At 42.4% G+C, this 26,409-nt stretch overlaps 1 protein-coding gene across 3 annotated transcripts in view; it reads left to right on the forward strand.

The window, feature by feature from the left end:
* The window catches only part of LOC135903708 (dystrophin-like), a 37,523-nt gene that overhangs the window by 948 nt on the left and 10,166 nt on the right, over nt 1–26,409 (forward strand). For all 3 annotated transcript variants that reach the window (XM_065434063.1, XM_065434065.1, XM_065434061.1), the window contains exons 2-17: nt 221–288; nt 798–934; nt 3,615–3,819; nt 5,471–5,556; nt 5,673–5,752; nt 5,878–5,952; nt 10,687–10,801; nt 11,577–11,631; nt 11,724–11,835; nt 13,185–13,300; nt 14,882–14,954; nt 16,873–16,961; nt 18,809–18,953; nt 21,055–21,250; nt 21,766–21,944; nt 25,603–25,789. In XM_065434063.1, coding sequence (XP_065290135.1) covers nt 236–288; nt 798–934; nt 3,615–3,819; nt 5,471–5,556; nt 5,673–5,752; nt 5,878–5,952; nt 10,687–10,801; nt 11,577–11,631; nt 11,724–11,835; nt 13,185–13,300; nt 14,882–14,954; nt 16,873–16,961; nt 18,809–18,953; nt 21,055–21,250; nt 21,766–21,944; nt 25,603–25,789 — 1,903 coding nt within the window. In that variant the 5' untranslated portion in view covers nt 221–235. The remainder of the gene's footprint in view (nt 1–220; nt 289–797; nt 935–3,614; nt 3,820–5,470; nt 5,557–5,672; nt 5,753–5,877; nt 5,953–10,686; nt 10,802–11,576; nt 11,632–11,723; nt 11,836–13,184; nt 13,301–14,881; nt 14,955–16,872; nt 16,962–18,808; nt 18,954–21,054; nt 21,251–21,765; nt 21,945–25,602; nt 25,790–26,409) is intronic.

The raw sequence follows: 26,409 nt of genomic DNA on the forward strand, positions 1-26,409 counted from the left end.
TGGGCATCGGCGCGCGTAAAGTCCCGTAGTACGCTAAATCTAGAGGCTGGCTTTCGCCTGTTGCATGTCCGTGGCGGATAATCGGTGTTTCTGGTGGTGGTTGGAGATCGCCGCCGCTGTGCGTTTACTTTCGCGTTCTGACCTGTGTGGCCGTGTCGGTTACATCTGAGTATAGTTGTGCCTGTCGCGTGAAAAAGCTGCTTCTCGTATTTTGTGCCAGGAACACGAGAACGAGATGGACGAGTGGGAAAGACAGGAGACGGGAACCGGAATCCCGTATTACGTGAAGTGAGTAAACCTTTACAATGTCCTGGCAAAGAACACATTCTGTTTGAGATCGCTTGAAGGTATCATACTTACTGCAAAGTGCATTCAGGCAGTCTTCAGTTAATTGTTCCAAACGTATTGATGCATGCTGGAGCGGTTGCAGCCCTCTAAGTTGACTGCATACTTTTCTCTACAATATTTAACAAGAATGAAGTAGAATTTCTGGCCCATAATTGCTATATTGTCGCATTTTTGGAGGAAGCTTGTAATCCTGCAGCATGTGTTTTAAGTTTCATGTAGTCTGAGCTTGGTCACTGTAATGTAATCATCTAAAATTGTAACGTCTCCTCATTTAAAACCTACTTGAGCACTGCACCACACTGCATTGCGACTTTACGGTCAAACGGCTTTGCTAGACGTTTTGTTTCCCAATGGGAGCTCTTCACTGCGGCTGTTGTGTGTGATAAGAATTTTATGTCGGCAGTCCGAGTGCAGCCTAATGCTGCAAGTGCTTGTGATTATTTTTGCAGCCATCGAAAGGAGAAGACGCAGTGGGATCATCCTGAAATGGTCCTCATCATTGAGAAGCTAACGTCGTTCAACGACATAAAGTACGCTGCATACAGAACTGGAGCAAAGCTAATCTACCTTCAAAAAGAACTTCTATGTAAGTGGCATGGGATGAGTAGCTGTAGTGCATTTCACGGACACAGTTTTGGGTGATATTTCATGCGCGTCTGGCATATGGAGTCCACATCATTTCCTGTGACAGGTTCTTTTTTTCTATTGTTACTTTTACGAAGCAGCACCTGTTGGTTTGAAAAAGGAAATGCTTCGTTATAGCTCTGAGTGTGGTTCTCTCTCTCTCTTTTTTTTTTGTGTGAAATATCTGTGTGAAGCAGTAATAGCCTACATTTTTGTAGTCGGTGCTTTAGCAACGGTCCTTCTCATTATTTTTGTGTATGTTAATTTGCTGTATCATTCAGATTTCATTAATGCAGTGCGCAATGGACTGCATGTGTTGTAGCATGAAATTGGGTCACCACAGATGTCCTAAAGGCTTGATTGATCGAAAATTGTTATTATTTTATGGAGTACTAAATTTCTTTGTGTTCATGTGCCGTTCAAGTGCCATAGCAGTTGCATTCCGTATCAGTGCAAGAATTGCTTTGCTGTTGTGTTAAATGACCTTTCTGCATTGATACCTCTGGTAGAATTATCTGTAGTTTTTATGCTCTGACAAAAAAGCGGTCACAGCATTTTTTGCAGACCTTAATTTTAGGTATATGATAAGGTTACCGCTCTTTAAAGTAATAACAGGGATAAATTAAGAGTGTGAATTTTAAAAGCTGCAGTGCTTTACAGAATATTGCCCTAAGGTTATAAAAATGTACTTGTCTTACTTGGCAGCAGTGTTGTTGCTGGCCATATCAACTTCTGAGGTGTCATTTGTAATGACTGATACTAGTTCACAATTTTTTAATGCTAGTACCGCAAAATTTTCATTTTACTTGGAGTGCACTTGATCGGGACTACCAAAGTTGACATGTTAGATGGTTTGTGTTCAGAGTTAACATGGCAATCTAAACATAAAGACTTGTGATTATGTTTTATAGTAAGTAAGCCTGGAAAGCATGCTTCAATTTTCCTTATAGAAAGATTACTTTATTTCATCTTCCACAGAATTTTGTGCAAGTCACCCGTGTTGAGCCATTTCACTTGAAACACGCACATGCTTCCCCTTTAAGCAAGCAGCTTCAGGTACTCTTCATTGAGAATCAAAATAGAATAATAATGACTTGGAGCTTGTTGCTGGATGACATTGCTCCCAACAGCTTTGTGATGTTCATTGTAGATAAGGGATTTTGTCAGAATTGAATTCCTACAGTGTTTGTGAGCTCCCTACAACCTCCAGATAACTGTTCCTGTGAACTACTTGTGCCATGCATCACAACTAATTCAATGGAACTGTATGTCCTTTTGCCACATTGTGTGTGTCTTTCAGTTTTGTCACATTCGCTTGCTCGTATGGTTAGCTTTTTTTATACAGTGACTGCAGCAGACACTGAAAACACCCTACTCGGATCATGTAGCATGCATTGTGTGCTATTAAAAAAAAAATAATAATCCTTCAAAACACTGAGGTTACGCTGCATTACAAATTCTCAGATTCAACAAACAAACAAATTACTGAATTTTGCAGTAGGTTGCCAGTCTTTATAATAGTGCAGTAGCCGAGGTAATGGTGGCACTAAGTGCCTGACTTCCAGCGATTCATTGTTCTGTGTATGGAACGACGCTAGATGTTTGTCATGGGAGATAGCCAGTTTATGCGAAAATGACATCAAATGTGTCTGCACCTGCGTACCAAACCCCTTCAAAGCTGGCTTCCCCACAACAAGTCTTACTGTGAGCGAAAGCTTACCTCTGTAGTTCTTTGTTTGACATGTGAAATACTTCCATGTGTTGCAAAAGGATAGAAAGTTGGGCGAGTGGGTACGGTAACGTGATCTTGGATTGTAGCGCGAAGTGACATGGACACAGACTAGAAGCAGACTAAATAGCACTCGTCCTGTCTGCTTGTAGTCTGTGTCCGTGTCACTTCGCGCTACAATCCAAGATCATGCGACTTCCATGCGTATCTAGTGAAGTATGTTACGATGGCAATGCCTAGAGGTTTTACGAATAATTATAGCATGTCATGACTTGCTTGGGTCAAATGTTGGGCCCGTCGCTTTCAAAGCTGGTATGTAAATTATTACTTCGGGGTTTTAGGGACCTGCATTTGTTAAGAAGATGTTATACATGTACATCTTCCTGAAGCATATGATGTGGCGAACGCCAGTGAGAATAGCAATATCTGCCGGCACAGTAGTGGAGCACAGCTTGAACAACTAGAATAATTATTATTAGGAATAGTTGAGCAGATTGGTTGATCAGACCAAGTGCCGAAAAGAGGATAAAGTATGAAGAGAAGTGACATTGTACGTAACTTGATGACCAAGTGCTTAACTTTTATTTCAGTAGTGCAAGAAAAAGCTGCAGAAAGAATGCTCGTGGAAAAAAAAAAAAAAATTGATGCTACGCATAAAACATTGACTGTGAGAATGGGGTTACATTCTGTGTGCACACACATGGGTGCATACGAAAGCTGTCACATTGGTTTCTAGAAGGTTTAAGCTGTATGCAAGATCTTTTCAAAGTACTTGCAAAAGGTCTTGTTGCAGGGTAGGTTGGTGCTCACTTAGCAGCATTGTACACAACATAACAAGTATGGGCCAAAATATGTTAAACACAAGAATTTCACGAAAAACAAGGGTGTCCTTTCATTTCTTCATACCTTGCAGTCAGCAACGTGCACGTGTCCATGCTGGGCAGCGTGTTTGGGGCGCATGGCCTAGAAGGCGCGTCCCAGCATGAGCTGCTGCTCGGCTGCGCGCAGGTGGAGGCCATCTTGGAAGACCTTTACAAGCGTGCTCCCGGGGTCCATCAGCAGAAAGTTCCTCTTCTTGCTTCGCTCGCCCTGAATCTGCTTCAGAACCTTTTTGACGCGTGAGTTGGTTTCTTCACCACTGGAGTCAAATAGCTCTGCATGTATACGAAGGCTTTGAGCTAGGATCAGATGACGTCAGTTTGGACTTGCGCTTGACGCCACTGGTCTAGCAACTGTTGAGAATAGTTTTGATGCTGGCAAGTTGGTATCGGTTTGTATGGTACCTGCCCTGACTTCTGTATTTAAACATGTCCCTTGTTCTGCACATTTCTGCCAAAATTGTCCCTCATTGAAAAGTATTTTTCCTGAGTCATTCTGATGCAAGTGTGTTGTAGCCAAAGTTGTGCAGTATCAACAATTGCAGAAGCTGTCAGCTAGCACCAAGTGACACCCCAATGTCCCCTCCAACCCCCCAGTGTCTCTCTCCTACCACCATGAAGGGAACTCCTGTACCCCAAAAGAAAATGTAAAAGTGGGCTCTGCCCTTCCCCCAAGAGAAACATTCTGGCACCGCCCCAAAATGATGCAGGACTTTATTTGGGCAAGTTGAATCATAGTTAACTGAGAACACAGTGCAAAAAAAAAAACGCTGACAAAGACAGTACAGTAACAGTACAGCGGACGAGCGCTGCCCATATGTAGTGGGGTTAAGCGTTTGCCTTAGCATCAGACTTGGACTTTCCTTATCATCTATACTGCTTGTTTAGTGACTCTCTATCACCTCTAGAAACTTTTTGATGCGTGAGCTTGCAGTCACTGCGTTTGTGTGCTATGTAGTGGTTGCAGGCTCCCCTGGCTTGCATAAAACAAGGGCTTTGGTCCGTGTCTTGTACTTCTCAGCACTGTTTTATTCACCTTGCCGACAGTTGTGCAGAGTGTTAAATTGCCAGGCTGTTGTCAAAGTGTTCTTCAATTCTTGCCAGTCTTACTGTTGATTTTTACTTTCTGTATTATGATTTGTGCGTTCTGCCATGAGCAGTAATATCGAGGTTAAAGAAACGATGACCCACCTCAATTGCACTGTTGCACATGTTAGAGCTGTGGCCACTTTTTATCATTTGCGGCAATGTTCGATATAAGATAATCGCAAGTTGGCAAATGTTACAAAGCACAATAGCCACAGCAGCCGTTATCTCAAAGCAGTGAAAAGATAAGGACATCACTGTTGCAATTTCCTTCTTTTTTTTTTCCCCAATTTTTTTTTGTGTGTACGTGTGTATTTTTGTGTCTAAGGTATCGGACCTTGAATGCCCAATACCTAAAAGAATGAGAACACTTATCAACTTGTCCAGATTCGACATAATGTTACTAGGCAGAATTGGTGCCTTTTCACAGCAGAGCTGTGAAAGTCTAATGCCATCAGCGGGACTAGGTAATATAATGTTGCAAGTCCCTCAGGCTCTTTCTTTTGGGAGTGTGTAATCGGGAGCAAAAGTTTAGAGATCACGGTGTTTTAAATAAATTTAAACTTCTCAGCTGTGCAACGTAGAATTGTCTAAATGCATTGCAATCAATGCTTGAATAAACCCGCATAGGCCATACCACTTGATTTCAGCTCACATGCCTAGGCTGAAAAAAAAAGAAAAAAAAAAGCGGCATCTGTGGTCTCCAGAGTTTTGCTTGCGACTGTACGCATACACAGCACAATGTGTAAAATGCAGTTGGGCCATTGCAGTACATTCTGTTATTGTCTCCTTTGTCCATCCACAGCAAGCGTAAAGGGACTATACAAGTTTTGCAGATGAAGATAGCATTGTTTGTTTTCTGTGCTGGGCGACTGCTGGACAAGCTCAAATGTGAGTCCGCCGCTGATTTCTGCGGTCTTTTGTTCTGACATAGCTGTCCATTCAGAGTCAAAATGTTTCTTTTTATTTCACTGTGCAATACATTCATAAAAGTTTTTTCACTTCAGACATTTGCAATGAGCTACAAGACGGCACTCATCGCATTTCCTATGAAGAGCTTGAAAGCTTCCTTCACAATATCTCAAAGGTATGGGATCCTGATAATATTGTGTGCAGTAGTCTTTAAATCAACCATTGGTAGCACATTTGTAGCTTTTGCAGCAAGAAGCTAGCTCTACGCTTTCTTTTTCCTTCTTTCTTCTTTGACGGCAGATTCCGGAGTTCCTTGGCGAAAAGCTTTCGTTTGGTGCGCATTTTGTTCCTGCTGCTGTGGAGAGCTGCCGAAAGGTATGCATAAAAAAATGTTGAAGTCTAAACTGAGAAGAAAGACCATACTCATCCTTCCCACAATTTTCCAGCTGTTGACAGACTAAATGACTTGAAAGCCTTTATATGCCTAGGGCCTTCTGAGATCCTTGCTGTTGTCAAGAAGATACAGTTAGCTTTGGGCTAGACATCTGCGTAGAAACGGACCTGAATGATGTGCCTTTTTGCCCAAAATTTCATATAAAAGATGTTAGTGCAGTACTCTTCTCATTATTGTCAGTAATTTTTGTTTTTATTTATTCAATACTGTAAACTTGGGGTTTAGTCCAGTTTATTATCTTGAAAGTCTCCCGTAGAGGCATTACACAAGGGGTGGGTTTTTATAAAACAGCAATGACATCATGAGAAATAATCATTTAACAAAATGGTCAGTTACAAGTTCTATAAATGAAGATTGACAACTGGTATAGCTATGTTGGGGGGGGTGGGGTTCGGAAGAGAAAAGAGGTGAAGGTGGTTGTCCGTCCAAGCAGGGTTAGCAATACAAATACAAAAGAACAACACCGATGCAGCCTCAAAAATGTGAATTCACGGTGTGATCACTTGTCTCAGTAATGCAATTCCAATCATATATGGTCCTTGGAAAATAGAAAATTTAAACAGGTCAGTGTGAGCAAAATATGGCATTGGCGCATTTTGTTGGTGTTGTCGGGTGGGCCTGCTAGTTAAGGGTGATAAATATTGTGATATATCTAGAGCTAGTTTGTAGTTTATTATTAAAAAGACTGGAAAGAAATCCTAATCTAAATTTTTGCCTTCATGGCTGTAGTTGTGGTATGCTATTAGATGGCATTAAATTAGAGGTTGAGTCTAATGCGAAAAATTTGTTGAATATAAACCTTACAGCATTTCTCTGAATACTTTCAAGACTACCAATGCTACGTTTAGTATAAGGGTCCCATGTAATGCACTCAAATTGTAGTTTTAGTTGCACAAGAGCAGTGTAGCAGAGGAGTTCAACATTAGTAGGAGTAGTTTTAAGTTTATGTATGAGCACATCTAGCTCAACTTGAGAAAACATTATCGATATGAAGATTCCAAGATAGGTTAGAGGTCAGTGTCACACTGACATATTTGTAGCAACTTGTTGTAATGGTAAAGGCCCTAATAAGTAATACGTTCAGCTCAGTGTTTCTATTCTCTTCCCTTAAGTAGTAGTGGGCAGTAAATGATAATGGTGAAGTGGTATAGCTTTGTGTATTGCCTTCACTGTGAGACGTTTCACTGTAGTAGTATGCATATAGGTCTGATGTAGCTGTTCAGTCGCTCAACATATTTAATATTGCATGATAATTGGGTAGCCACAGCATAATCAAGATCCCTTGAATGGTGCACTTGTGATCGACAAATTATCTGAGCAGCAGATTAAGTGGGTAGTCTTTTAGTTTATAAGTAATGCACAACTGGCAAGCTGGACAACCGTATTGTGTTTCAAGATAAGTCTGCCATGTACAGTAGACTCTTAGCAAATAGAAATAGCCTAAAGACGATTGCAGCTTACAAAACAGCAACCCCTAAGTTGGTTGGTTCTGTATCTGGGCAATGAAAAAAGAAGAAAACTTTCATTTATCAAAACCAGAATTTCCATATCTCAGTGTAAACAGAAGCTAAATGCAAAAAACCCCGTGTGCTTAGATTTAGGTGCTTATTAAAGAACCCCAGGTAGTTCAAATTTCCCGAGTCCCCCGCTACTGTATGACTTATAGTCATATTATGGTTTTGGCATATAAAACCCAATAATTTTTGTGTAAACAGAACCCTACAAGACATAGCGACACTTCAACATGCAAAATCGGCAGTGAAAATGCTGAGATTTTTTTCGAGAAGAACCAGTATCTGAACTTTTTTCTTTCAGAACCTGTCTTCTATGAAAAACACATTCTTCAATAACGATGGCAAGCACTAGCAAACATAGTACGTAGTTGTTCCAAAACGAATTTTCTGCAAGCTGTGTTAACGAAACTCATAATGCTTTCTCAGTAAATGAAACTTTTGCTAATTGGAACATATTTCTCCGGTACCTTGAGGCGCTGTTTAACTAAATTCTACCTTAATTGTCTCATATGCACAACCCTTCACTAGCACTTTTGTCGCTCCCTTTCTTTTTTTGTGTGTGTGTGCTTCAAGATTACGGATTAAGTCAACATCCTGTGTGAAATTACCAAGGAGCATTTTTCTTTTTTTATGTGACAGGTTGCATAACCCTAAGCATGGCTTTCTGGAACATCGAACCACACAAGTTAGACTGAGAAGTGCTTCCTAGAAAGGAAAACAGCAGGCACTCTTGAGAGCGCGTGAGCTTTTTGCCTCAGATAAGATTAGGTGCTTATGCATTGCGCTGAGATAGCACTTTAATACAACCCTCGACCTCTTTGGCCTGACAGATGGTCCGTGCCACTTCTGAGATAAGAGGAAAAGGTCAATAATATTGGGGCAGGACGTTCTTTGTTCACAGCTTTCCTTTGTTTAGCTTTCCTAGCACCAAAATAAATAAAGAAATCAAGGAAGAAAGGGGGCGATGCAGTGAATGCTGCCAGATTGCGTATTATGAAAGATTTCCGAGGTGGAGGTTATTTTTGCTTGCTTGCTTGAATACAACACAACTTTCAAAGGAACAGTAAAGAGAAAATTAGGTTTAGCTGAATTTGCAAATTAGGCTTCTTAAATACCAAAAAAGGCAGCAGTTACCACAAGTGGGAAGCTTGACAAGCGAGGAAAGATACAAGAACAAATAACAGGTGATAGCGATGCCTCGGAAGTTCCTGCAACAGTTGTTTGTGAAGGCATGAATTTTGACTCCATCTGCTCTGGCATAGCGAATTGTTTATTATTAATGATGGGAAACAGTGTATTCTAAAGGAGCTTAAGACTGAACTTAGCAGGCTTTGAGAACTTTAATTGCACCACAATGGCTCAAATACAAGATATGCTTTGAAATCCTTACATCACACCAACGCAATGATGCTGGTGCATTGGTACGAAACGCTAAAAATGGAAGATTGGCATTCATTTTCTCTTCTAGTAATCAACCACCTCCCACAGAATGAATGAAAATGGAGTTTTGCAACGATACCTATTAGTCTAAACTGATTTAGTATTTTTCTTTAGTGTTAGTGTTTCAAGCATGCTGGAAGTGCTCTATATGGGCAAGATAGCAGCTGAAATCTTTACAGGTGTTTCCTACCGAATTACAACATAAGCAAATTGTTTTGTTAGTATCATACAATCTATATTTCAGTTTTGCTAATGTCTATAGAGTTGCTGCCTTATGAGCCATCTGGCTTGATTAAATTTTCATGCTATCCGAAAATCTTAAGACGGAAAATCATTGGAAACCAGAAGGTAAACCTAAATGTCGGTGGTGTTGCAGCAGGCGAGGTTAGCCTGTTATGTTTGACCAGCAATTGTACCGCCTGAGGATCTCGCGTGTTGTTATCAAGGGTGCATTATTTCTCAGTTCCATGTCTCAAAGAAAGGCAATCGGCAGTCGTAGAACTTCTATCCTGATTACTGTGCGGGCTTCAGGGAATACTAAGTCTTGAAAGCTCGCGTGTGGAAGGCCTTTCTTCCATAGGCTGTGAAGCAACAGCTTTCTTTTCCCGTTGGAACTGCAGGCACAACCAGATGAAGTGTTCCACATTACCGATCTCACCACGTAAGGCATAGAGAACCTAGAAGGTGTCGCTGTGAACGAGGAATTTCATAGCCAACAATGCTTGGTATTTCTTTTCTACCATTTTAATAATATTCTGAATAATTTAGCCTTCCTCTCGAATGCATTAGTAGAATGTTTAAAGTGTAATGGTACCCTTTTAATTTCACTCAAGCAATTTGTTTGAGTAGGTTGTTTGTGTGTAATCTGCTAATTTGTAGCTATTTATGGTGAAACCGTAGAGTGTATCTGGGGATGGTTTTGAGGTGGCTGTCTGCTTGTTAAGTCGAATTGCTTGTTCAACCAAGACGTCCTGTTGACACATGTAACTACCCTCAACCTGCAGAACATAACAAGGACTAATACAAAGTTTGTCATTAAGTGTGTTACCTAGTGCGTTTTGGCCTAGGCAATAAGAGACAGCTGTACCCAATGAGTGATGGGTTTATAAAACTGTCATCACAATTCGTGCAATTACGACAATCTTGGCAGGCTTCAGGATTCTTGAAAGACAGAATTACTACATGGGGACAAGATTTTGTAAAGTAAAGGTGCAACTCAGTATTGCAGTTTCCTGCCACGCAAAGTAAAGAAGTTGGGATTGAATGTATTCATCACCACTTTATGCCTACAGCCTTACACATCTAGCTTGGTGCTTCTTTATGCTACGCAGTGCAGTGCGAATCTTGTTTACAAAAGGGCAGTTTGTCACCAGACTACTTTGTCAATTAACAGCCACTGTCATTGCAAAAGCAGTCAACCATTATTAATAGTATTTCCCAAATGGTTCCAGTTGACAGAATACTGCTACAGTGCTAAACGTGTTTGCATGGTGTCTGGGTTGCTCTTTGAAAACTGGCTACAAATGAAGCAGACATGCATTGGTCTGTCACTGCTGCCTTTTGCTGCTGATGAGATCATTGGCTGCACAAACTTTGTGTTCAGTGGCTTAGTAGATGTAATTGTCATTTGCACTGTGGAATGCTGGCCTGTGTTGCTGTGCGATATATGTTATTGCTAGACTTTTTTTTTTTTTTTTCCAGCTCGCGCCAGCACTGCCTGCCATTCCTGATGACATGTTCCTCAACTGGCTGCTCCGGGAACCACAAAACCTAGTTTGGATCTCCACCTTCTACAGGATGAGGTCCACTGAAAATGGTAAGGAGCCACGTCACCATTCTCATATCGCTTGTAATTGCAGTTTCTGTCCACTGTGTGAGGAACTGTGCATTGTTTGACCTTGCTGAGCGTACACTTTTCCTAACTGTAGACGTTCTTCAAAGGGACGCTAAAGAGAAACACACTTAGTTTATATGATTTAACTATTCTTTCAAAACTCTATTTTTGTTAATAGAAAAAATTAGTCAGTTTTATTCTTTAAAAAAAATTCTGTCAGTGCACTGGTGCGCCATCATGTATTTCAAATTATTTTTCTTATTTTGGCCATTGTACTACAGTATAAGCTCTTACTTTCCCAAATTCTGTTTCTGGCTCCTTTATAATACAGCGTAGCCCATTTTGGTCAGAAAAAACATAACTAGGCTCATGCAGACATTGCAAAATTTCTTGAGATCATGGCGAGATGCTGCAGGAACTTCAAAGCAGTGACACCACCTGTGTTTCATTCTTGCACCTTTTCTGGCTTAGCCTCCTGTCATAGTAAGAGCGGCTTTATTTTTTTTTTTATTGCGGAAGCGCTATTTACTAACGTAGGCAGAATTCTTTTTCTCTTTAGTGTCCCTTTAAATTTCGAGGCCATATGGCATTGCCACCTCATTTTTGAAATGGGCAAGTATGCGACGAGCAAATGTTTTGGTTAGAAGGTAGCTGTGAATTGACGGTAAGTATGAGATCCCTGCAAACCGTTTCATTGCATCCCTTCTGTTCTAGCACTCGCACTGCTGTCTATAAATTTCGGTTGTGTCTCTTGCAGTTGCACACCCAATGAAATGCGGAGCATGCAAGACGTACCCCATCGTTGGTCTAAGGTGAGCTACTACTCTTTTGGCTGCTGCGAATTAGGACAAGCAGTTGTCAGTGTGGAATGTACTCGTAATTATGTATCCTGGCCTCTCGACAGGTACCAGTGCCTTCAGTGCCTCAACTACGACTTGTGCCAAAGCTGCTTTTTGCACGGCAACGTCAGCAAGAACCATTCCATCAAGCACCGAATGCAAGAACACTGCCAACAGGTGGGTCTGCCTGCGGCGATGCTACATAGCAGATTTTTCACGCATTTAAGCCACTGCTGCCTCTGGCCTTCACAAGAGAAAGAAAGAAGAAGAATTTGTAGTGTTTTTGCAAATAACCTCGTGCAGCAACTGCATAGCACGTTAAAAACACCTTGACTTGCAGTGTTTGTTCTTTTTGTAGCTATACAGTCGAACCCAGATATATATAGAATCTGAAGGGATCACAAAAAAGTTTGATATGCAGATAATTCGATATGTAAAATAAAAGTTCTATACAAAAAATTTTCAAAGGGATTTTACTGCTGTTTGTTATACACAATAATTTGTTGTATGTAGGTCTGATATATCTGGGTTCGACTGTATTTGTAATACAATATAACTGTGTGGAGTCGCTCAGTAATGTCAGCATTTTCTATTGTGGCTTATTTCCTGTTGTTCAGCACTCTTCAGTAGCTTGTTCTCTAATTCAATTACAGTATACTCCCGTTAATTCGACTCCATTTTATTCGACTTTTTCGTTTAATTCAATGCAGGCCTAAAGTCCTGGCAGGCGTCCATGCATTTCTATGGCCCCAAACTTTCTTTATTTCGATTCTAAAATTTGCTTTCGTTGAACAAACATCATCTCTTTCTAAAAACATCTATTTTCGGCCTGCCCTGGGAAGATTTTCAAATAGTGACCGTAGCTCCAAATGTTTGATTATGGTATTTACCCGACTCTAACACATACTTTTTTGTTTTGTTTTTGAAGAACATTGGGCCAAAAATTGCCTGCACGAACGGTGCAATTGGACACGAAACAAGAACTGTCTTCGCAATGTTCATCGGTTTTACTGCATCTCTAGGATGTATTGCGGCAAAGCTGACCTTTAATACAACTGTCTGGCTTGAATAACGTTAATATAGCTATGAAACTGGCTGCCATTGCTCAGCAACTTTCCTTGCTAAAAAATTGGAGGCACGTTAGATTTCTATTTTGTTTAGGAGCTTTAATGTCATTTCTACATTAGCTTTCTACGTTTGACACATCGAAAGTGGGCACACGTTTGATTTGTAAACCTGTTAGAATCAGGCAAATGCTGCCAAATAAATCAGTGGTTTGTATTGGTCTCTTTTCTGCATCTTGTTCAATTCGAACCGCCAGATAATTCAAGCAATTTCGTTTGTAAAGTGTTTGCAAGTGTTTGCAACATTTGTAGAGAACTTCAGGCAGTCAAAAGTAAACCGGGGTCCTCCTTTACAGTGTGCCTCGTAATCATATCATGGTTTTGGCATGTAAATCCCCAGAATTGAACTAAGTTTTGTTGTGTTGGCCGAACATTCTATTCACTGCATTGCAACACTCGCAGACTTCTTCCTGGGAAAAAGTCAAAGGCGTCCTGAAGACTATCAGCCTGAAGATCCAGCGCTGGAAGCGCGAACCTAGGCCCAGCTACCTTCCCCTGCAAGCCAACCCTGAACCCAAGTAATTTTAGTTCCTCATTATGTGTCTTGTTCAGGGGTGGCAATACTGCACCAATTGTATTGGGCCGAAATCGGAAAAATGACCGAAATTGCAGCCCGCTACAACAAAACAGTTTTGGCTCCGCCAGGCATCAGCAAAAGATAGCGGGCACTATACCGGCATGAGGAAAGGTATTGTGAGGTTAATCTCGGAGGTATTGTAAAAGTAGTTTTTGTATTCTGGCCGCCAGTGGGTGCCAACAGCCGCACACAATTAAAGCCCTTCTACACCCAAACAGGCCTCTACATAAAAATAAAGGTAGTGACATTTCTTTATATTGCCACCCGAGCCGATGAGTGACGGCAGGTGAGGAAGTCCGGAGCTTATCCACGCCTCCCTGTTGGAGGAGCGGAGTCACATGGTTGTGCTTAAACCGTTTCTGCGAAAACCAGCGCTTGAGCGTTCATGCGCTGCCAGCTGTGTCTTTTTTATCTTGGGTTGTTTATTTTTTTTACTCACGTGGTGTGCAGTTCCGCGGTTGCAGTGATCGCGAGTCCTCATATTGCTGCAGTCAGAAAAAAGCTTTGTGAGGATACGAGTGGCAATTAAAAGCGCATGCGGTGAGGCGACTATGAGAAGGAGAAGCCAGGAGAGGACGAATGTATGACTGTCGTGACTTCTAGCTTACTCGCGGGGCTTGTACAGAATCACTCTATGTGAACTCCACGTGATGTGGGGCTTCTAGTGAGTCTACTGAATGGCAAAGCAAAGTCAGTGACATGCAGAATCTTGGTTCAACCTTGTTGGTGCTGTTAAATTACTTAGAAATGTCTTTGAATAGACCACTGTGGTGTTAAATAACCCTAGCTTCTTCACATCTTCTGTTGAAAAACACCTCCAGTCACTTCACCAGCTCTGAGTACAAGAATAGTATGAAAAACGACTTTAGGCTGCTTCTCAACACTTTAATGCTGCTGAATGCAAGGCTTTGTAACTGGTACCCCATTTAATTATATTCTGCTCCAACATCAGAATTTGTCTGCTCCAATCTGCTCCACAGTGAAGCTTTACCTGCTTCAAAAATTGCTATAAAATGAATTTGGGTGTTACCACTCCTGCTTGTTGATTGAGCTGCACACCTATGCAAAATACTTGCCATTTCGTTTGTCCGGGCTAAGCTGCATGGTGTTATGCAGTTTTAGCTAACTGTCGCTTATGGTTCGCTTTGCTCATGCTTCATGCACTCGGACACTGCAGAGAACTGCATTGGTTTTGCATTATTTACAAGCGTCTCTCTCCCAAAGACGTAAACTATGCACAGTACGGTTGGCTGCAAAATGACGAAACAGTCAAGCGGACACACCGTTGTGCTCTGCTCAGTCGGCTCGACATGGAGCGAGAGCAGTGTTGCGCTTTCTGCTGCTGGAATGAGCATTGTGTGCACACACAGTAGTGTTACTGCTGGGCAACTGTGAGCACATTAGAATAAACCAGTCTGCGTGAAATGGATTGTAAACAAAAAGTATAGAACTCTTTATTATCATAACATTGTACACATGCTACATTCTATCTTGTATACATCTTTGACTGACTCTTTCTTAGGCCTCCAGCACAAAGCCCGAAAGCGTATCGAGTGCCGCCGTCGGATGAAGTGGACTGTGTGAAGTCAGCAGCTGTGAGTGGCTTCCTTTGCTGGCTATTCTCAAGAGCTGAAATAGAGTGCTCATGTTTCTTTTTGTTCTCTCTCTCTTTTTATTTTGTAGTTAGTAGAGGTAAAGAACTGAAAATTATCAGGTTATTTGTTTTTTATGTTGTCCTTCTATTGTGATACCAATTATGTGGACACCTTAGGTGCATTCCTGCCGGTGGCGTTTCCGTGAGGTCCCGTATAAAGTCCAAGGATGATAAAATCGTCGCTGTGTTTTCGCAGCTTAGTTCCTGTTGATGTGAGCAGCAGCAGGAAAGTCAATTTGCTTGTTGCTGCTGCCACAGTTACGCACTGCAGCATTTCGACAGCGAGTCTCCACGCTCACCGAGTGAGATGTGTTCATGCTGGCTTGTGTTCATGTGACGCCGTGCTTGTTAATTTAAATAGTATGTCTTTGTTTACAAGTTTATACTGCCAATAAAACTACTATCCTTACTTCATATAGCTGTCCACTAATTGCTATCGCAATCAGTGCTTTGTCTTTGTGGCGAAAAGGCGACTTTTTTTTTCAAGCAGTAGTTGAAAAGACGGAAAGTTTGAGAGGAAAGAAAATTTGCAACGTAGTGCTGCATGTGTCACTTACGACATACCTTTCACCTGAGGGCTTGTTTTATTAGCCGGTTACGACACTGCTTTAGTAAACACTTATTAGGGAACAGAGATGGCCTAATTAATTAAAATAAGTTCCTATTTAGTTATGCAACCATTACTGGGTGGAATAGCTGTGATAGCACTCCCAAGAACCGTCCTGATGCAAAAATAGCACTTTAGCAGAAAATTACACCAAACCTTTACCGGAAAGGCATTAGAGCTGCCTGACTAGTAAAACTGAAACCATCGCCTAAATTGTGCTGTTATCATGTCACAATAGAGGTGAACCAAGCTGCCGTAGCCATGGATATAGCCAATGCCGTTGGTCCTCAGCTTGCTGTTTTTGCTTTTTTATTGAATTTCTCAGGATCCAATTTTTTGGCACTGTGCAGTCTTGATGTTTGTTCCGTTTGAGGTGTGGTCATGTATTGCTTGTACCCCTGTGACTCGAAGCTTGCTCAAGGAGACTTTCGGGTCATAAACAGCTTCAGATAAAGATAAGTCGCAGATTCTTTAGCGTAGTCGTTGGATGGTGCTCACCACAGGGAGAGGCATCCTATTCAAGATGAATAAAACTAGCCTGATAATTTTTATCCCGATTGTTGCATTGATATTCAAAAAGCTGGCTCCACTATATTTATTTACTTCTTCAGTTAATATTGAGGTCTTGTGCATAGATCATGCACGTGCAATGCTGTGCCAAATCTGCTCCGAAAGGTCAAATATGGTTGTTCCACCATTGTACCTCCTGCTTTGAAGCCTCACTGATATTTTATTGGTAGCATTAGGGGAACATGAGTGAAATACTGAAAACATGCCTTATCAGGAATTCACTCACAGCTGCAAAAGCCAGTTTTCAATGCATTTCCTTAAAGAAGTTATTGATTTCGACGACATGATATTGGAGTGAAGAGATACCAGAAAGGAAAAATTAACAGCGACAGACAGAGCAGAAAGAAAGACAGCGCTGCTGTAGCGCGCCTTTTTTCTGCGTCATGTTCAGCAAGCAGCCCCCAAGAAAAACTTATTGTTATCTTGGATTAGTGAGATACATGATCTTGGCTGTGTAGGTTTCTTGTGGATCTCTCGCTGAACCTGATTACTTGATGCTACTGTTCGCTCGGCTGAGGTTGCCTAATGTGCCTTTTGCCAGTGTTCAATAAAGTCGACACTTGGTAGTTGGCACATGTACGTTCAAATCTTTTGTCTTGCTATCTGCATTCCTTGCACTTGGTACAGTTGTGTGCATCATGTTTAATAATGCATGTTTCTGCTATTTTTATTTAACCTTCAGCACAATAATGCGCTTATGGCACCATGCTTGGACACCCTCCACCAGCAGGAGCTGGAGAGCATCATCGAGCGGCTTGAACGAGAGAACAGGTAAACTTCTTTCACTCACCCCAGAGATGAGGTTTAGTACTTCATTTCGCTCATCTTCTTAGTGCACCAAAACATTGCTCCATACCTGCCAACTCTCTCATATTTTCAGTGAAGTTTATGAATTTGGGCTCATTCTACAGTCATGCAAACGGATTGCCTAGTTTTACGAAAAGTTAATTTTGTTCCAAGAGACCTGCGCTCATTGGTCTCTAATCATACCCTTTGAAGTCTTCTGATGGCTAAAGAACATCAGAGAGCTATTTGCTTCAATGTAGTTTATGTGGACAAGCTCCTGAAGCAAGTGAGATCTAAAAACTGTTGTCTGTCAGTTTTTGCTTGATGTTCCAAGTTTGCTTCTGCCTTTGTGGTGCATGAGAAAATAAGTTACAATTAATCACATGAATAAGTAACATGCAAAAGGTCTGTGCTTAGGGCAGACTTCTAAAGAAATGCATTCTGACCCCCTACCACGTCCTGTTTTCCCTTCCTTCATTGTCGTGTCCTTGAGAGTGTGAGAGTATGCGGGCAGGTATGCTGCTTTGTTATAGTTGAACTGTTATTCAAATGTCATAATGCAATTGCATAAGACACACAAATAGCTTTGTTGTATATGTATATGGTATTTATCCAGAAGCTTGTACTATTTGTTACTTGCGCTTATTGGTGAGAAACTATTTAAATTTACTTTGTTATGCAGTAGAACTTCATTCAACTGTAAAAAAAGAACATAAAAAACATACTTATAAAAAAAAATCTACGATCCGAAGTAACTAAAATATTTGCAGACCCAGCTTGGCGTCTATGTGATGCGAAGCATTGTGCAAATATCTGCAGCATGATCTGTGTGCCAAGCTGGTGGAGCCTGAGACGGCATTGTCATTTTTGTGGCTTTGGCAGACATACATTTGCACTTCTCGAATTTGGCCTGTAGGAAGTTTTAAACGTGAATCACTGGCATGAAAAATCGACATGCATCCATCTAGTGGGGCTCAAACGACCTGACCTGAGACGCACGTTGTCATTTTGCCATTGCATAGTGTTTTGAGGCAGTGATGGGTAACCTAAACGAAATCAAATTGGCGGGCAACGCCAGAACACAGTGCTTCCGCGCAATACATTACACTAATTTCACGCCGCCTGCAGTGGGGTCCGACGGCGCATTTGGGTTATCGCCTCTTAAACGCATGCGATATGCTTCCGATTGCACTATGCCCCAAGCGCTGTGAAACAGATAGCTGAAGATGCTTATCGCAATAGGGTTGGTCATGATAGCTGTGAATGCGGCATGCAATGACCTGTGAGGAGATTTGGTGGTACCGGAATAGGAGACTGAGTGCGCACTTGACGTCTTCACGCGAGATGGGTGGGCGGGTATTCCGGGGAAGCTGCTGCGGCGGGTAACTGCTGTTTTGGATTGCACGCGCCTTGCACCTTTATTTTCGTGGGATCTAGCGTCGTGAAAATGTCTCAGCTGACCGCAGTCTGGCAAGGCACTGAGTGTTGGCGCCGAAAGTTAGTGTTTTCCAAGAAGATATAAACCGGTAAGAAATAAGTGAAACTATAATGGGTCATTTTCTGAGTTCTCAATCACGAATGTTGGAGCCGAGAAATCATACATAATGGGATTGTATCAATGAGGATCTACTGTATTTGGTAATTCGTTATATTCTCGTTCATTATATAGGAGTCTGATTGGGTCAGCATGCGACAAATGTATGCTTTTAACAAATGTTGGATATAAGCAATATATTTTCTTGTCTGGTGCGTCTTCATTATATAACATGCGATTGTAGGTCTTTTGGATATATGTCGTCCCTGCTTCTGACTGGTCCCTATGTGCCCCACAGGAACCTTGCCCGTGAGGTAGCGGCAAAAGAACTCGGCACGGGTAGCCCAACATCGGTTCCTTCGTCACCTCTCCGGCAGCGCTACCTCCACCAGCACCTGGCGCAGGTGGAGGTGCAGCTGAAACGCATGCGCAGTCTTCTTCAGGTGAGAAATATGGTGCATACTTGCCAGCGCACCTAATTTTCAGAAAATTTAAATTTTTCTTTATTTAAATGCACACTAATCTTGCTCTCCTCACCTCTCGGTGTTGCATTTGCATTATGTTTTCAAATTTTGAAGTTCATAGGTTGACAAATATGATGGTGCACTATTATTGCTCTTCGAAGGTTCTGTTTGGATGTTGTGTGAAGGCTAATTGGTTCTTGATCTATATTTAATTACTCTATCAATAATAATTTGTTCTTGATTATGGATGCGAAGTAGCATTACATAATTGTAACAAAGTGCAAATAAAAAAGGACTTATATGTGTGAATGATTGCATTTTCTTTGGTTGTGTCTTGTTACAACCATGCTGCAGAGCTTCACATCGGTGTGCAATTACAACTTCAAGGATGTGTTTGTGCTTACTTAGGCTTTGTTGAAATTTCTCAGATTTTATGCTTGATCAGCTTTTGATTCTAATAGGTAGGTATGACGTCTCACACATGATCTTAGAGCAAGGGAACAACACAGTAGTGCAAACAGTCACAAGGGCATTTTTTGCATTTTTCACACATTAATGCCTGCTGGCCAAATTACTATGCCGATGGGCGCATGATAAATCATGGAAATCAGACTCGCTGCGACTGGATAGCGAGCGAATATGTTTACTCCTACGCTGGACACGAATGCCTAGTCGTTCACATGCACAGTCACACGAATGATGTCGCATTAGAATGATCGTGTTTGTCCATTATGCTGCCCCACTCCTAGTCCTTCTGCAAGAAAGTCCTGCGAAGCGGGTCGGTGCACACGCAAAATGTCCACACCGCTCACCGGCCCCAAGCTGAAGACGGAAGAGCCTACTCCCTGTTGCGCCCGACTAATCCCACCGTTCGGTAGTGTTAGCAGCACAACACTCATGCCCTCTCTCGTAATATGTTGCAACCACACTGACTGCCACCGGTGCTCAGCTATGGGGAGAAGCTGGATTACAGAATACGTGAGAGCCATGTGGGGAAAACATCTGGGGTTGCGTGAGGGCTCGAGCATCCCCACATAGTATATGCACTGTGACCAGATTTGCACACGTTACAGGAAAAAAGTAACCGATTTTAATTACTTCATTCAAATATGTAATCAGTTACAGCTATCAAATACTTTCCCACGAAAGTAATTGAGGAATTACACAATAGTAATTGATTACTTTTGCATTACTTTCCTCAAAATGTTTATTTACACTGCATAGGTACAGTAAAGAGAACGAGCTGGTATGGCAAGTTTCAGAGCACCCTCTGCAGCACTTCATACACTGCTTATATTAAATAACAATTGCTTTTTAAAAATTTCGTTGGTCATCGTTTCTTTTTTGTGTGTGTGAAGACATCAGCAGCAACTCCGAAAACTTTTTCGAGGAGGAAAAAGAGGGAAAGAGAAGGAGGTTAGTCAGTTTGCTCGATGTGCATTCAGGACGGTAGGGTAGTGTTGCAACGTATACGGATCTTGCGCACAAAATATTTCTGCTCAGCATCTGGGTCCTCTGAACAGCAGTGCTTCATTGTTGCTGGGAATTTGAGAACACGCTCCCAGTTCAGAGAAAAGCTGAAAAGTTTTTGTGATTTCCTGGCTATAACGTCCTAAGTGGCCTTCACTATCAAGACATACCGCAGCATCTGGTCAATTAATCAACCTGCATCCGGTGGAGCATTAAGATGAAACAAATACTGAGCCCCCAGGTTTTCCTGTCTGAATATGAGCATTTGCGAGGCTGCTAACCGACACAGTCTCCGGTGTTCTTCTGTAGTTTTTGCCAAATTCTGGTTGTCTAAGCTGTGTCGTTTGTTGCAGCTTGTCTCGACACTAAAGTAAGTTGTTATATGTAATTGGTTACTGAAAAAAGGTAATTGAATTACAGTGAATGTTAGTGAGTAAACAAAGTAATCGTCATATTACAAAATTACGAAAATGTTTAAGTGATTACAAGTAATTATTTACATGTAATTTGTTACGCACAAGTCTGGCTGTGACTGGAAGGTGTGTGCCCATTTGCAAGGAATGCAAAGTGCCCGACTAAGCCACAATTCTCTTTACCATTGCTTTGAAAGGTGCTATCGAGAGAGGAGACGGGTGGTGCGGATCCCATGATGTGCGTCCCCAATGGGGTGCCTGGTGGCGGTGGTCATCCGTGCTTGGCTCCAGCGGGGAACAACCTCGCCTGGCTCCAGAGCACGCCGGCCAACGGCGGGCGGATGCCATGCAAAAGCATGGATCGGTTCATGGAGATTCACAATGGTCTCAAAGGTGCGACAAAACATTAAAGCCTTGTTTTGTTGGCATGAACTCTGCACATGACTTTTAAGTGCAGACAAAGGAACATTTTTGCTTTCAGCCTTTATTATTCATGTTTCGTTGGTTATAACTAATACTGAATGATAGTCTAGCTTCATTTTTACAAACATGCGTCGGCCTAGAGTTCCTTCTTGACTTTGGCTATTCAGGGGCAGCAAAGCTTTTCGACTACAAGGAACCTGTGATTCTTTCAACATTGAGTGCTGTGGGAGACACCTGTACCTCCCCAGGTTTCTAACAGATGCTGAAAATTTCATAATGCAAAATTACAGTGTAGGAATTGCTGATAAGCGTTATTGAAGCCAAGTTGCTACGTCATCTGAAGGGCCGTGCTGCTCTCTGCTTATAGTGAAGTTGAGAAGTGTCGAGCTGAGACACATTTGTTAATAAAGGAAGGTCTTCCACATCTTTAGAATGACAGTGTGCCGTCGACGTTACGATAGCTTCGCATTTAATCTTCCCAATAGCCATGGAGGCCCCCCTGAATGCACCCACCCCTCCGCCCCCACCACCAACGCCGAGTGTCGTCTGGGAGCTGCGCCGGGACGTGGCTGCAAGTTCATCCACGCTTCCAGAACCGCCATCGCCAATTGCCTGTGCCCCTCCTTCGGAGATTGTCAGCGCCTGCGCAAACAAGGGTACACTGGTAAGTTAGTGATGTATAGATTTTGAATTGAGTATAGAATAGCATCAAGAATTAAAGTCCAATATTGAACATCAGAAAATTTAACACAAGGTTGCAGACTTACAAATTTTGTGCAAAAAGACATGGTGCTGCACATGCTCAGTAGTCTACTGACATTATGTAATAAGAAATGTTGGCAACTGTCAGCAATTTACCGTATTTATTGGATTATAAGGCAAAACTATTATAAGGCAAGAGTGCAGTAGGGTGAACAAAAAAAAAAACGGTATGCACATTCATATAAAACGATATAGAGTAACGAATTCCGGGAAAAAAAAATTCAAGGCCATTCCGCCCTGCGAAGGTAGATGACCAGTGGAGCTCTAAACATTGTGGTAAGAAAACTTGTAGTAAAGAATTTATTCCATCACTCATTGTCGCCTAGTAACGACAGGCACAATGGCTTTGTGGTCGCTATGATATCTGACACTGATCGGTATACCTCAGAACGGCAGACACATTCTTTGATAATGTCAAATTGATGCACATATGCCACTGGGTTATCAGTTGGGCAGGATCAGTGTGGCTTCGCAAGTGATAAGTCTGCAACACGAAACATGTAGACCACTCCCTTTTCAGTTCCAACACATTCACATTGAAATCACCGACGACGACGACAGGGGTAGTGTCATCACAATGGGGGTATGAGCCATTGATGATGACAATTTTCACCGTGCTGCTCTGTATGCTGTATGCGTGATTAGAAAGAATGTAAGCATTGTTCACTTTGCTGAGTGCTTGTAGCCTCTGCCTTATAGGGCTATGAGCAATTGCATTTTTTGCTTGCTTACGGGGGTATGAGTGCTTATCGGGATATGAGCCATTGATGACGAAAATTTTTGTGTGCGGACACAAAAATTCTACGGTACCCTAGCCATGTACAGCTTCACTGTAAAAACCTCGCGTTATATTGAAATAAATATGGCAGAGATCTGGGAAGCGAGATGTGTATAGTACAGTTTGCTTTTATTAAAGGAAGCTCTCGAAGGTCTCGAATATTTTTTATCGATAGAACCTCTGCTGAATACACTCAGGTGCTTTTTTCCTTCTGAAGCTCAAAAAATTGCAAGTGAGGTTGTGAAGTGAAGTATGACCTCAGAGATTACACGCTAGACAGTAATCCCTGACTGAGGTCCTGCATTGGTCGCAGCTCTGTGCCTTGGAGATTCAACTGCAAATGCTAATCTTGGAGGGTTTGAATTGTGAGGTCACATCAACATCACAATCATCACATTCATTCTGGCCATGGAGGAAAGAAACAAAATAGGAGAGGCGTTGACGTCACATTGTTGAAGCCGGAAATGCAGCCATATTGCCATTTTCTGTTGCACCTCCAATCAGCTCGCTGGAGCAGATAGACAGGAGCTTTGAACTTGCATTGCTACGAGCCGCCGGTAGTGTGTGTTGCCCACGCGCGTTAGAACAAAGCCTACGAAACTTCTGTAACAGTTTTAGTGAAGTAGACGCGCCCCTGTGCTTTTCCATGGCGCGTTGAAGACGACTATGAAGACCCATGCTATGATTACTTGAGTGTGTCTGTTGCTGACTGACAACTCGTACTCACGGACCCAAAACACAACTTTCAAGCTTACAGACTTCATGCTCCAAAGTCAGGTTGTCTTGTGAACAGAATCTGCTACGAGAAAGACACAGGCCGAAAAAAAACCTACCTCACTTTTCAGAGGCCTAGAGACGCAGCGAGAGCTTCAGGAGCTATGGGTGCTATGGCAACGTTAACATTTGGGCTACCAGTCCCAGTGGTCCTTTGCGAAAAACAGCATGTGTCTTCCACCACGCTTTCTCCAATGCATCCGTGTTGGCCGAGAGGCCTCTCCTCTGCTTTCATCATCATCATCATCATCATCATGAATTAGATGAATTAGATCATGATGAATTAGAAAAACAGCATGTCTCTTCTGCCACACTTTCTCCAATACATCCGTGTTGGCCGGGGCCTCTCGTCTGCTTTCCTTCCACCATGATTCCGGCACTACCACGCATGGTCCGCTCTCTTGTTTGTTGAATTTGCCATCCCAACAGCATTCCACCATTCTGCACTTGTCTGTCTGTTTGTTTGTTTGCGCTCTGCTGGCTCCAAGAAGTCTTTCTCGTGACATTATCGACAGTGTCAAATGGCACCAACGGTGCCTTCGCAGCCTAGCTCGAAATAAGCCCGACTCTGCAACTGAAGAGCCTGAACTGCGGCCTACCATAACGAGCTCAAATGTGGACAACATTAATGACCTGCTAGGCTGCGGTGTGCAGATGCCTGCCACCGTTACGTTTGAAGACTTTGCGGACGTCGACAGGGCGTTGTTGTCGTGTGCTGAAGTGAATGATGACGAAACAATTGAGCAAATTCTCCCACCGTCAAACAGCTACTTTAACTCGGTTGATGACATGCTGTGTGCTCCGGAGCCTACACATGCGGATCTGACTCAATCCTTTGCAGTCCTTGCATCAGCATACAGAGACAACACAAAATTGGCAGAAATACCGGTGGACTTAGTTGCACTTAAGCGGAAGTGCATGCAGAAATGAACTTCTTCTTCTTCTTCCTTGCACAGGGACCTTAAAACGTAAATAAAGTATTTTTTTTTGGATACATTGGTTTTTTCGGACGTTCGATATTTCGGACTTATTTACATTCCCTGTGGAGTCCGAATGATCTGTTATCGACTGTATTTGATTATTCGCGCACTTCTACTAAATACAGCAATCAGTCCTACCAGTACTAACCTACAGAGCTGATACACAAGGAAACTTGGGAAGGCTCTAATGATCACGCAACAAATGTTAGGAAAGAAGGGATAGGTGTAATGTTAAGGGACAGGCAATCTTGATTATAGAGCAAACACAACCAGCTGGTTTTCTAGTTGAGAATAAGAGGATGGTGTAGAGTTAGGCAGGTCACATATTGTGCAGAATGGGTAAACCAGTGTTCTATTAGACTAATTGAAGGGGTCTCCAGTATAGGGAAACACAATCGAGGATGACAGAGGAGTAGACGCTGTGATGAAATCGGAAAATTTGCAGGTGTAGGATGCATTTGTCTTACGTGAGTCTGTGGTAATTGCAAATTGCTGGGACAAACTTTCTTCCTGCAGTGGACATAAGTTAGGCTGCTGCCGCCGACAAACAAGCGCTTGCCCAGAGCACTTATCAATTATCTAATTGCTGATGGTTGATATTAATTTGGAGCCATCTTCCACAGCGTCCCTTGTTTGCTGATGAGCATGTGCTGTTGGAGTGCCCCGAAAAATGCACAAGGGTGTAAATAAACGTCAACATCCTCCCCAGATTGTCCATAGGCACTTATTGGCAGTGCCAGGTGTGTTGCTTAATGCCTAGTTCATGCTACCTTACACAGCCGCACACGCTGTGAAACCACTCGCCAAGATGCAGCAACCCTACCACCAGGGTACTGATTATGAGAGGCCACTAACTAGGCCACTGAATAACCAAACCACTGAATATGGCAAGTAGCTGTGTGCCTGTTGCAAGGGCGCTACTAGGGCATCACCTTCTGAAATTGCTTGAAACTTTTCTGTCGTCACTCATGCTCATAGAAAAGTAAAGAAATGAAGTTTTGGTTTCGGTGCTCTCGTCAAACCTGCAGGACTCTGCAAAGGAGTGCACCTTTGGGGACCTGACATCACCGGTGCAGTCGACCTTCATGGTAGACCCTGCCAGCACCACAGGGATGGGCAATGGCTGTCCTGCCGCGCTACCCGGGCTGCCCCTTGACGGAGAGCTGGAGAGCATCCTGCGGCAATTGGATGACCTGCTGTCTGAACCCAAACAAGGTTCGCTTCCCATTGGCATTTCCCGTCTCTTAGTTCATTGGCTCAAGTGCTGGCAAATTCTATAGTCGGCAGCAACCTAAGAATACAGTGGCGAATACACCACTTTCGAAATTAAATAGAATTTGTATCTCATCATTTGTATCACATCTGTATCTTTAGGCATGCAGATTGACTGTAGCACCGTGCATTTGGCTGATACTATTGTAGGATAGCAATGTTAAAACCCAAAAATGGCAGCACTTCAACTCTTCCATAATATAGCCAATAGATTGTTGGAATGCTCAACTCTCTTGCATCATTAGATGAAAACAGTGCTATGGACGGGACGAAACAAGGAGCACACAGACATGCCATGTCTATTTCCTCCTGCTTATTTTGTGTTGTCTTTAGAATAGTTTTCATCGAATCGTGAAACTAACCAGACAATCAATAGTCGCTAATCAATTCTCCCACAGTACCCCGCTCAGTTTTTTTTCCTTCGTTACTCTCGAGTCTCCCTGCGTTCAGCTACCCTAGATGATACTATAGGCTTGTTGCCAAGAGCATTTCAGACTTGACAGGACTCGCTACCTAAGTATGTTTGCTCTTTTCTGTCATGTCACAATGCAGGTGAACTTGTT

The sequence above is a fragment of the Dermacentor albipictus genome, chromosome 9 (assembly GCF_038994185.2).
Source record: "Dermacentor albipictus isolate Rhodes 1998 colony chromosome 9, USDA_Dalb.pri_finalv2, whole genome shotgun sequence".
NCBI classification, from domain to species: domain Eukaryota; kingdom Metazoa; phylum Arthropoda; class Arachnida; order Ixodida; family Ixodidae; genus Dermacentor; species Dermacentor albipictus.